The 12,893-nt window shown below is 35.8% G+C and overlaps 1 protein-coding gene across 1 annotated transcript; it reads left to right on the plus strand.

The window, feature by feature from the left end:
• The first annotated feature begins 770 nt into the window (after positions 1-770).
• Positions 771-2,560, plus strand: LOC128093328 (uncharacterized). Its single transcript, XM_052709755.1, has 4 exons — positions 771-917; positions 977-1,424; positions 1,483-1,571; positions 1,628-2,560. Exons 2-4 carry the CDS (start codon positions 1,239-1,241, stop codon positions 1,875-1,877), a joined length of 525 nt encoding a protein of 174 aa, XP_052565715.1. The 5' UTR covers positions 771-917; positions 977-1,238; the 3' UTR covers positions 1,878-2,560.
• Positions 2,561-12,893: the final 10,333 nt, after the last annotated feature.

The raw sequence follows: 12,893 nt of genomic DNA on the forward strand, positions 1-12,893 counted from the left end.
GATGCAGGAAAAAATACATAAACAGCTACACAGTACAACTATGAAAAATAATCATTTTTTTGTCAAAAAACATATTTTTTCTTACCATTTTCGCCTTTGAAGGTCTGCAATTCAGTAAATTTTGAACCTACAACTTTCAAACTCCGGATTTTTCTTAGTTAGAATGTTTATTTTCGAAAAAAAAATACCAAAAAAATAATTAGAGTATGTCAGTTTTTCGATTTATGGCCGCCTGAAACCCCATAGTGCATCGTGGAAAAGGCCGTCCGGAATCGACTCGAGGTGCACGCTTCCGGATCCGGAGATTCTGGAACAGGAAAACTTTTGCCCGTGGAAGAAGCACCTGTACGAGCTGGAGGGCGAGCACGGAATCGGCGGCCTGCCCAAGTACGTCATCAAGATTTTGGCCCGGAAGTGGCGCGGCGAACGAGACAATAAACTGGGGCGAATTTTTGCCACCTGACGGGCTTCAACGGGGGAAACATATAACGATTAGACTCAATTGGTAGCGAAAACGTAGTTATTAGTCCTAGTTTGTACGAAACTGTGAAAAGTCTGCGCGAAATTCCCCGCATCACCCCTCGGCCGCTGTCAGTTGGTACTCACCAAGGAACTAACCACAACCAAAGCAAGAGCGTAAGAGAAAACTGCGCGACCGCAAGAGCAAACGGGAAATCGGCGAGAGCATTCAGTCTGCTGCGATCAGCCTAAGCAGGTGCATGTCCGCGCACCAACGTGCACGAGTGTGGTTAAAATCCACGTGTGTTCCGCGCGTTCGAGGAAAGCTTCGCGAACGGTAGTGACCCATGTGTGCTCCCTGGTGAGACGTTCCGTGTGTCCGCCATCGGCCCCTGTGCGCCCTCCTCAAGCGTCGCAACAACGGCTCCGCGGGCAAGCAAAACCCGCACCAGCAAGAGGTAATTTCTGCCCTGGCGAATTGCCCGGCCAAAAACTAATCTATCGCGTATCCGCACAGCCTCAGGCCCAACGCAACCCGGGCGCGACACGAAGAGGACAGAGGTGCAGAAAAGGCGGCACGGCGGCTTCGAAAAGGTAAAACACCATGTTCCGGAAACACGCTCAATCCCATCTTAATTCTCCCATCGTGCACTCACACACACAGGGTAAGGCGACGAACCAAAAGTCCCGCGTGGGAAACGGAACCGCACCGCACACGAGACGGTGACGCATCTGCCTGGACGAAGACTGACTCAAAGCGGGTAAGAGAGACAAACAAAATGGCGGCGTCCAGATCTCAAGGTCACCTTCCCCACTGTAGACAATACCATCCCGCGCTCGAAGCGCGGTCAAGCCAGGAAGAGCGACATCAACGAACTGCGAAAATTGGTGCCAATACGATCTCGAGAACGCCGATCTGGAACGGCGTGGGGACAACTAGCAACAGGAACAAGAACGCACAGCGGGTAAGAATCGCCGAAAGTGGGACGACTTATCCCATTAATTGGATTCCTCTCCATGTAGAACCGGCCTAAGCACCTCCACCTCCACCACCCGCAACCGAAGCGGACGGCCACGGTCAGATTGACCGCCACGAAGACCCTCCAGGAGAGGTAAGAGGAAGAAGAAGGTGGAGCTTGACACGGGATACTAATGGAGATGCTTTTAGGGTCTTTTGGTGGAGACTCGAGCTCGTCTGGACATCGAGGCGGACCGGTGCTGAAGAAGTTACGGGCGGAGCGGGCCGAATCGAACGGCCGCGGTGCGGGACGAGAGCACACGTTTGTGCGAATCGCGTGAGAGCGCGGGGACGCGGATCGTTCGGCGCTTCCGCGTCGTGGGCCGTCAGGAAGGATCGAGTCGTGGCTGACTTCGGGGTGACTGCTGTGGGCGAGCGCGGCAGCATGCAGCAACAGTGAGAAGGAGAGGCGCCAGCGAGCAAGTACCGCTAGTTTTAAGCACAATTTCACACAAAACATGATGTTCCGCATTTAGGTAGAGCCAGGTTAGGCAAAGTTTGCGAGGTCGCGTAAGCGCATGTTTGTATGTTTTGAGAATCGGTACGCAATACAGTCATGAAGTTTATTTTGTTGGGTTTTTTATGCAGCTCTTGAGCTAGCCGGAAACGTCTCGTTACAAACAGGATGCGTGAGGGTACGCTGCGGATGGCCGTGGTCAGTCTGGAGGAGAAGGGGGAGTGGGGGATGTTGAAAAAAATGTGTACGGCAAGCGCAAGCAATCGTCGGCGGTGCGCAAGAAACCGGAACCACCAACACCAAGGACGTCGACTTCGTAGTGGATTCCCGTGGAGACGCTCAAGAAAAAATGTCCCACAAGCAGAGCCCCCGGCAGCGAATAGCGAAGTGGGCCGCTTTTATCGCGCGTAACTTATCTCATCATCAACGGTTTGGATAAAACCGCAGCATCAGCAACTGGCCACGATGCAGATCGTACTGGATGCGTTTAAAAGCGATCCCAATAATGCGAGCGTGAAGATCCACTGGAAGCTAGCCCCGTTCAGGTGTGGTCTAGGGTGTGGTAATCCAGTCAACTCAATCGATATTCTTAAACGGATTTCAATTCGAATTGTTTGAAACTAAATTCGTAAACGATTCGAATTGAATTCCGTTTAAGAATTCTGATTGAGTTGGCTGTGAACGTGTACCTTTTACAGGGCGATTAAACGCGACCAGGCCCTCCAGAGTGGCGCCCTCGTGATCGTGATCGAGGGTGGGTCGGTGATATTTATTGAAAATAAATAATAATAACAAGTTGATTTAATAAATACACGAATTTAAAAGGAATCGCACAGATTTCACGTTGAAGCCGGCCTTCTTGACGATGTTATCGATTGATTTCATCCGGTGCACAGTATTCGGGCGCTGCTATTCATGATGATTCCCTCGTCGGAAGTGATCTGAAGATGAAATGAATCGCAGCCGTGGCCGCTGCCTGCCGAAAACACACTGCTCGGCGCATGCCAGGTCATCGTTGAGCGGCGACGACGTTCCTGACGTCAACAGCTGGTTCTGGTTGCCGGCCCATCACGTCTTGCGGGACGAGTTCATGCCGATTTGGTTCGCGTATGCGTCAATGTCAATGGGGATATTTGAAGAATCGTTATTAGATTACGCAAGATTCTTACAGTGTTGACTTTCTTACCTGTTGGACAACCGGGATAACGGTGCAAAACTTGAGTGCCTGGATTATCTCGTCGATGCACTCGACCCACTTCAGCTAACCGTCCGCCGCCACCGCCGAGCCAACCTCTGGAGCGACATGATCTCCTAGTTGGCAATGTTGGACATCTGCAAATGCACGCCCGAACCGAACCGTTCACGACAGGTCGGCCAGTTTGGCGTCTGAAAAGTGTGCAAACAACAAGAGAGCGAGAATGTTAGTTACGGCTGTCGAGTGGCGCCGTGCTCGCGACGACAGAGCACGAGTGAGTCCTCACTGTTGGGCAATCTTTTACCACTGTGCGGTGGCGACGACGGTCCGTCCGTATGGTTAAAGGCTGATACGCAGATGGGAAGGAACGCAAAACTCCATACAAAAAAACGCCCAAGAAACGGTCAAGGAAAGGGTCACGAAAAGATTTTTCTTAAGCGGTACGCAGCTGAAAAGTAACAGAAACGGAAAGATTGCGTTTGACGTTTCTTCGCGCGGTGCTTGTTTATAATATGTTATGATGAAAAAATCAAAGAATTGTAATTTTTCTTTTTGAATGCGACTGATAATTACAAACGTTTTAATAATTTTTTTTTTTAATAATATTTAAAATTCCCGCCGAATCTTAAAAAGCAGAATATTGAAACTAAAAGGAAAGATTTAGTTTCGGTCGAAATGAAGTAAAAAAAGAAGTTGTCTTTATAGATGTCGGCCATCGTGTCACCAACAATTTATTGCTAGTACCAACCAGCTACCTCTGGATTATGAGTCCCCTGCACTGTCCGATTTATCCACACTCGCGGGACCAAAATGAAGTAAACCAGAGTGAAATTAAACTTGACAATAATCATACAAATATCTATGTTCTTACTGAAAATACAATAATAATCTGAAATTTTGAAATCCAACCACAAATTCAAAAATGTGAAAAAAACAAACATTTCAGAAATTTCAAATAACATTTTAAATATATAATAATAATAAAAAAAATTTCAACAAAAAATTGAAATTTGGAAAATCAAAATTAAAATATGCAGAATTGAATAAGAATTTTAATTTTTAACGTTTTTATCAATTCCATAGATCAAAAATATTAAAATTCGAAACGAATGTACAAGTCAAAATTCCAAAAGTTTTAAAAATCGGAAATATAGAAATTCGTAAATACAAATTTACGAAAACCTCGAAATTATAACAATCAATAACTCTATTTCTTCCAAAATTAAAAAATGTAGAATAAAAATTTAAGGATAAAGAAATTTAAAAAAAATAATAAATTCAAAAAATTTAAGAATTTAGGAATAAAAAAAATTTAAAATTTAAGAATTAAAAAATTAAAAATTAAAGAATTTAAGAATTTAAGAATTTAAGAATTTAAGAATTTAAGAATTTAAGAATTTAAGAATTTAAGAATTTAAGAATTTAAGAATTTAAGAATTTAAGAATTTAAGAATTTAAGAATTTAAGAATTTAAGAATTTAAGAATTTAAGAATTTAAGAATTTAAGAATTTAAGAATTTAAGAATTTAAGAATTTAAGAATTTAAGAATTTAAGAATTTAAGAATTTAAGAATTTAAGAATTTAAGAATTTAAGAATTTAAGAATTTAAGAATTTAAGAATTTAAGAATTTAAGAATTTAAGAATTTAAGAATTTAAGAATTTAAGAATTTAAGAATTTAAGAATTTAAGAATTTAAGAATTTAAGAATTTAAGAATTTAAGAATTTAAGAATTTAAGAATTTAAGAATTTAAGAATTTAAGAATTTAAGAATTTAAGAATTTAAGAATTTAAGAATTTAAGAATTTAAGAATTTAAGAATTTAAGAATTTAAGAATTTAAGAATTTAAGAATTTAAGAATTTAAGAATTTAAGAATTTAAGAATTTAAGAATTTAAGAATTTAAGAATTTAAGAATTTAAGAATTTAAGAATTTAAGAATTTAAGAATTTAAGAATTTAAGAATTTAAGAATTTAAGAATTTAAGAATTTAAGAATTTAAGAATTTAAGAATTTAAGAATTTAAGAATTTAAGAATTTAAGAATTTAAGAATTTAAGAATTTAAGAATTTAAGAATTTAAGAATTTAAGAATTTAAGAATTTAAGAATTTAAGAATTTAAGAATTTAAGAATTTAAGAATTTAAGAATTTAAGAATTTAAGAATTTAAGAATTTAAGAATTTAAGAATTTAAGAATTTAAGAATTTAAGAATTTAAGAATTTAAGAATTTAAGAATTTAAGAATTTAAGAATTTAAGAATTTAAGAATTTAAGAATTTAAGAATTTAAGAATTTAAGAATTTAAGAATTTAAGAATTTAAGAATTTAAGAATTTAAGAATTTAAGAATTTAAGAATTTAAGAATTTAAGAATTTAAGAATTTAAGAATTTAAGAATTTAAGAATTTAAGAATTTAAGAATTTAAGAATTTAAGAATTTAAGAATTTAAGAATTTAAGAATTTAAGAATTTAAGAATTTAAGAATTTAAGAATTTAAGAATTTAAGAATTTAAGAATTTAAGAATTTAAGAATTTAAGAATTTAAGAATTTAAGAATTTAAGAATTTAAGAATTTAAGAATTTAAGAATTTAAGAATTTAAGAATTTAAGAATTTAAGAATTTAAGAATTTAAGAATTTAAGAATTTAAGAATTTAAGAATTTAAGAATTTAAGAATTTAAGAATTTAAGAATTTAAGAATTTAAGAATTTAAGAATTTAAGAATTTAAGAATTTAAGAATTTAAGAATTTAAGAATTTAAGAATTTAAGAATTTAAGAATTTAAGAATTTAAGAATTTAAGAATTTAAGAATTTAAGAATTTAAGAATTTAAGAATTTAAGAATTTAAGAATTTAAGAATTTAAGAATTTAAGAATTTAAGAATTTAAGAATTTAAGAATTTAAGAATTTAAGAATTTAAGAATTTAAGAATTTAAGAATTTAAGAATTTAAGAATTTAAGAATTTAAGAATTTAAGAATTTAAGAATTTAAGAATTTAAGAATTTAAGAATTTAAGAATTTAAGAATTTAAGAATTTAAGAATTTAAGAATTTAAGAATTTAAGAATTTAAGAATTTAAGAATTTAAGAATTTAAGAATTTAAGAATTTAAGAATTTAAGAATTTAAGAATTTAAGAATTTAAGAATTTAAGAATTTAAGAATTTAAGAATTTAAGAATTTAAGAATTTAAGAATTTAAGAATTTAAGAATTTAAGAATTTAAGAATTTAAGAATTTAAGAATTTAAGAATTTAAGAATTTAAGAATTTAAGAATTTAAGAATTTAAGAATTTAAGAATTTAAGAATTTAAGAATTTAAGAATTTAAGAATTTAAGAATTTAAGAATTTAAGAATTTAAGAATTTAAGAATTTAAGAATTTAAGAATTTAAGAATTTAAGAATTTAAGAATTTAAGAATTTAAAAATTTAATAATTCCAGAAAAAAAATTAAACATTTGTACCAGCCGTATTTTATAACTTCCAAATTTCCTAACTTCCTAATTTCCTAGTTTCCGAATTTCCTTATTTCCTAATTTCCATACTTCCAAAATTCCTGATTTCTTAACTTCCTAACTTCCTAAACTCCTAATTTCCTAGTTTCCTAATTTCTCAACTTCCTAATTTCCTGATTTCCTAATTTCCTAACTTCTTAATTTACTAACTCCCTAACTTCTTAACTTCCTAATTTCATAGTTTCCTGATAACCTAATTTCCCAATTTTCTAACTTCCTAACTTCCACACTCCCTTATATTCTTATTCCTAACTTCCTAATTTCCTAAATTCCTAACTTCCTAACTTCCTAATTTCCGAATTTCCTAACTTCCTAATTTCCTAACATATTATTTTCCTAATTTTACGATTTTCTAATTTCTGAATTTCCTATTTCCATTATTTCATAATTTCCTAATTTCCTAGCTTCTTAATTTCTTAACATATTAATTTCATAATTTCTTAACTTCCTAAACTCCTAATTTCCTAGTTTCCTAATTTCCTAATTTCCTAACTTCCTAACTTCCTAATTTCCTAACTTCCTAATTTCCTAGTTTCCTGATATCCTAATTTCCCAACTTCCTAACTTCCTCACTTCCTAATATTTTAATTTAATTTCCTAACTTCCTAATTTCCTAGTTTCCTAATTTAAAAATTTCCTTATTTCCTAATTTCCAAATATCCTAATTTCCTAACTTCCTAATTTCCTAATTTCCTCATTTCCTAATTTCTTAACTTCCTATCTTCCTAATTTCCTTACATATTAATTTTCTAATTTCTTAATTTCCTTGTTTCATAATTTTCTTATTTTCTTTATTTTACTAATTTGCTAATATCATAATTTCCAAATTTCCTAATTCCCTTGTTTCCTAATTTCCTATTTTTTTAATTTCCTTATTTCATAATTACATAGTTTTTTAATTTCAGTTTTTCTTGTTTTAGAATTTAAAAATTTCTAAATTTGCTTTTATTTATTGATTTCTTAATTTTGTTTATAATTGTTGTTAAAAGTTTTAGAATAAACATTTTTAATCTATTTAATTTAAAGTTTTCAATATTTTTAATCTTTTTATTTTTTCCTCGAAAGAACCTCAAGCGCGCACACCGTCAATCGCGCTCATACCGAACTGTCAACTTTTCTTGGGGGGGTCACGAAAAGAACACGCAACATTTCTTGACCGCGTTCCTTCCGATCAGCATACCGTACTTAAGATATTAAAAATATATAGCGGAATTAAAAGGAACAACTCGTCTCTTTGTTTTCATAGTAGTGCATTGAATCAAGCAAATTTTAGAAATCAATTACCGAAATTAGTTAAACAATAGGCCAGGATTGTGGACCGGATTCGTTTGATCTTACTTGGCACGTCCGTGCAGGTTTTAGGCCGTCGTGCCGAGCGCACTTGCAGGGCTTTGACCGTCCGGCGAGCCTGTTCCGTCCAGCGTAATTCCGAGGGAACATGCAGTTTGGCGACCGTCCAACAACCTTTTCCATGCAGCATTGTTTTGAGACTTACTGGTTGGCCGCCGACAGGCGAATCTAATCCAGAGCCATGGCGACCGTTCCGCGAGCCTGTTCTGTGCTGCGTGTTGCGCTTGGCAGTTACGGATTGCAAGAACCTATTTTTAAATGCAAATAACAAATTATTGCTCTGATAGTGGACGAAAATGATACAAGAAAATTACCAAAAGAATTGTCCGGAAACGTGAACCGGTTCCGGTTGATCTTGACCTAGAGCGTATGTGCAGACCATGACCTGCAATCGGGGCTGAGGTTGTAGACTGCTCACCGGTTCCTACGCCAGGATGGGACGGGACGTGACTTGCATTTTGTTGCTCGCGAGACCAGTTCCTGCTGTTCGGTGGGCAGCGCTGCGGACCCCCAGTGTACCCCTTTTAGTGTAGCCGGCTGGGATCATTTCCTCACCCATAAGCAGGTTTTTTGAGCTAGAAAGAGGGAAGGTTAGTTTGGAAAATTTTAAGGATGACTGTTTTACCTATTCTTCAACGGTATCGGTTGCGCTGCCACCAACTACTTATGCCTCCAGGGTGGTCTAGCTGCAAGGCTAGACTGGTTCTGGAAGTGAATGATACATTCCCGGGAATCAAAATCTGTCCAAGGAGGTAAACCGACCGTCCGTCTCCTCCTATCGACGGTTCTGGCTAACGTTAATCTACTATAAACCCGGAAGCAGCATCTGGTCCTTGTTTTCCGACTTTGTCCTCAATTCTTCTTTGTTTGCGCTTGGTCAGCGCTATATTCGGCACCGGACGGGCTTCTTGGTGGCAGTGGCGGCCCTTTGGACAGCTTGCGGATTTTCGTTGGCGAACACGTTCGTTTGAATTTTTTAGTTGCTGGTGACTAAAAAATCTACGGAATTGAGCAACGTTCGATGTTCTCATGATGCCCAGGTCACCTGTGGCAGCTGTAGTCGTGGGTTTAATCTGGCACACGTCCTCGGGGAGAATTATCGATAATCGGCCGTGACCAGTCCCTCGAGTACAAGCACTAAGGGGTCGCTTCGGACAGAGGTTTTAAATTTGAGGAACTTGTCTGGTTGGTTTGTACAGCATTACATCCGTCGTTTGGTGCGCACTTTCAGGGCAGTGCTAGTCCTTTGAATCTGTCCCATGCTACGACGTTCCTAGGGCACTTGCAAGGCCATAGCGGTCACGCGTGACAATTCCGGAATACGGCTGGTGTGAGAATTTCTGGATGTTGTACTTTTTGGTACGGTACATGGGCACATAAACTGTTACGGTCGTTGAAAACACGACCTGGTCAAACGATAGCTTACGGTAAGATTTAGAACTGGCAACATCCGGGAGCAGAGGTGACCGTGGGGGTTTGCGTTATCGCGTCCAACGAGGTTACGCTTAGTCCAGGGTCGTGCACAGGATTTTCGAAAGGGGAGGGTTTTCTCGAAAGAGGCGCATAGGGTGCTTGTTCAAATTGCGAAAGGGCGCTAACAGTCAATCTTTAATCTCAATAAATAATACTTTGGTATATTTTACATATTTTTTGCTGGTTCGAATCCCGAGGCGGACGCTCTAAAATTCTAAGTGTAAATATGGGTATCCGGCGCCGTCGCTCTGTGCCTTACTCAAACAGGGCGGCGAAGTCCTTGTAGTTAAAAAGAAGACAGTGGTTGGTCTTGTACCGGCCGACAGATTTAAAGTCAACTTCGTTTTTTTTTTTTAAATATTTTACATTGGTGCAACAGGAGACTACATTTTTTGAATTGGCGCTGCAAATCGTGTTGAATAGCGCCATGAAGGGGAGCGTTAATTCGGAGTTTGAGCGAATTTGAGATTTTTGCGCAAATGAGAGTTTTGGCATAAATCGGAAGAGGGATGGGCCGTTCACTTGTGGAGCTTAAACGGGGTTTTAGTGAAGAAGTGTAGCAGTAATTGCTCAAAACAAGTTTTCATAAGTTTTTTTTATATTAAGAGTAGTTCTCTACGATTTCGCAATTTTTTTTCGCGATTTTTTTCTTTTCATTTTTTTTTTATTTGGATGAAACTTTGCCATGCACCATGCATTCTCTATGTCAAAAGAAGCAATTTTGCATCATTCGTTTTTCTATACAAATGTCCATACAATTCTGGGGGCTGGTTATATTAAATTTATATGCAAATGAATAAATTTCTATATCTTCACAAGGGATTATCTGATCGATTTGGTGTCTTGGGCAAAGCAAAAAATCCGATTTTTTATGTTTTAAGGGACTAAAAAAGACATCTACGGAACTTTAGTGATGGTGCAAAATCTGGTTTAGGATATATGATTTTTTTTGAAGAAAAAAAAAACGAAAAAGTGGACAAAAATGGTTGAAGCAATTTTGTTAACAAATTGTACCGTTTTCAGGTTAAAGCTAATTTAGACTGCATTTTCAATTTATTTTGGTTTCTATTCATTTTAAAATAACACTTCTGGAATTTAAAGTACCCCTAAAAAATATTTTTGAAGAGCCAAGAAAATTTTGTACAACTTTCTCTCTGAAACTTTCAAATCGAGCAATTTGTTTCTGAGGTACACAATCTCAAAGAAATCAAATCGATGAACTTGATTTTTTTCTAAGTGTTAACCCTTTGCTGCCCATTTTTCTTTTTTTTTATTTTTCCCTTGTCATTTTGAGCAACTTTTGTTGTACGAAAAACTTTACTTCTCTTGTTTTATGTTGTTTTTGTTTAATTTTTAGTTTTTATATTTGCATTTATCTTGTTTAGTTGATATTTGTTTTTTGTAGTATTTGGCCTATTCTAGCACCTAATTTGTGATGTTTTTTACAGCCAATTTTTCTTTTTTTGTATGTGTTTCATTTTTTTTATACTCTAGAACAAACTATTATCATTTAAATTGTTAAAAAATGCTTAGAGGTATCGTCTGAGACAATAGAAAAAAAAGTACAGAAAATATAAGTGAAAAACACAGTCAAGAAAAACAATCATTTTTTAAAACATTGGTAAAGTCACATAAAACAAATCACACGTTCTACCCTATTTTTTTTTTCAAATTTTAAGAGTTCTTCTTTCCATTGCTTTTTAAAAGTCGAAAATTTGTTAAAAAAATGATTTTTGGCGAATTATTAGATTGAACCCCGTCTAGAGGTGGGGTTGGATTGTAGCTGGATAAAGGTTGGATTGTAGCATTCCCTATGTCAAAAGAAGCAATTTTGCATCATTTGTTTTTCCATACAAGTCTCCATACAATTTTGAGGGCTGGAATGGGTATGTAAACGTATAAAATTTTGTATCTTTGGACGGAATTTTCTGAAAATCTGAAAAATTAGATAAGAAACTTCATTTTTGGGTCAAACATTTGTAACAGACTTTTTGAGTATAAAAAATGAAAAAAGATAATTTTGAATATATTTCTATCGACTCCTTGACGTTTCTGAAGAAACGTCCTAGAAAATCGATAAAAAGTAACAAAGTTGCTACAGCAGGGCTGAGCTGTAGGTTAGTCGAGGTTAGTCGTCGACTAACAAGTTCTTTAACAAAAATGTCGCCCTCCTTAAACCATTTGGCGCCCTCAGTAGGGCCCAAGAGAAACTTTGCATTTTGCAAATTTGGTAAGTTGCCAAGTTGCGCCGCGAAACGCTGCCGCGTTTGTTTTGAATCAACTAGCAGTGCTCTTCAACGTGTTCCGTTTTCATGATTCTTTCCTTTTTCTAGATGCTGCTACGTTGCTGTTCGCACTGTTCACACTGTTCGTTTTATGCATCGCTAGCATACAATGACCGGTGTTATGGTATATCAGGGTCTGATCTGTGTTTGAAAAATACATTTTGGTTCGCTGCGATGATTTAATTTATTGCGGCTGGAGTGGCTATTTTTTGCCAAATCATTTATAAAATTACCTTTAGTAGGTGTGCAATCGGGTCAAAATTATTTTTTTTATGGAATTTGCAATTCCTCAGTATTTTCAATGCAATTTAATTATGTTAAAAGGGTAGAGTAGGATACATCTGAAAAACGTTTGCTGAAAATATCACATTCCAAGAACAAAACCCGCGATTTTGGCAGCTTTATATATGTGGGGTACGATTATCACCAAAAACGATTTTTCAAAAAATCAACCTTTTAATATGTTCTTTGAAATGGGTCGATTCCTTTGAATGAGTAACACTGCTGAGTTACTTGTTATGATCATTGCTTCGTATTAGAGCATTATTTTAGTTTAAATTTTTAAACGATTCATCAAATTCCATAATATTTTTGGAAAATGTTGGTAAACTATCTAAGATCAATCCTTCGCTTTTTCTCTATCATTTAAATTGTTTTTGTTCGTTAGAAGTAATTAGATTAGATTAGATTAGATAGATTAGATTAGATTTGTTCGAAAGAAGTAATGAGAAGTGAATCGTTTTTTGACCCATAGTCACACAAACTGACGGTACAGTAATGTTAACTTGATAATGTTTTCAATGTAATTTTGAGATAGAATAATGTTGATTTTAACGGTGCACATCAACCAGAGTTTTTGCACCCAGATTTTTGTTACAGATATTTTAGTATCTTGAAAACTACGGGTACTATCGAAATATTTTTTTATTCATCCCCTAAAGTACTATCCACCATGTAATTTACAACAAAGTTTCATTAATTTTACAATCCCGTACTTGCAGGATTCGGTCCGTAAGTTTGACAATTTTGGTATAAGAAGACAACAACTTCCTTCGTTGCTGTGCACCCTTAAATGAAATATGTTTGTATGAAAGTTGATAACCTTTCCGAATAGGAGATTCATACTCGTACTGTTGCTGT

Source organism: Culex pipiens, chromosome 1 (assembly GCF_016801865.2).
Source record: "Culex pipiens pallens isolate TS chromosome 1, TS_CPP_V2, whole genome shotgun sequence".
NCBI classification, from domain to species: Eukaryota; Metazoa; Arthropoda; class Insecta; order Diptera; family Culicidae; genus Culex; species Culex pipiens.

What these genes read in the sequence shown, in the direction of transcription:
- LOC128093328 (XM_052709755.1), top strand. Translation starts at nt 1,239, where the DNA reads ATGGCGGCGTCCAGATCTCAAGGTCACCTTCCCCACTGTAGACAATAC. An exon ending in GGAACAAGAACGCACAGCGG is followed by an intron (nt 1,425 to 1,482) that starts GTAAGAATCGCC and finishes CTCTCCATGTAG; the next exon opens with AACCGGCCTAAGCACCTCCA. An exon ending in ACGAAGACCCTCCAGGAGAG is followed by an intron (nt 1,572 to 1,627) that starts GTAAGAGGAAGA and finishes AGATGCTTTTAG; the next exon opens with GGTCTTTTGGTGGAGACTCG.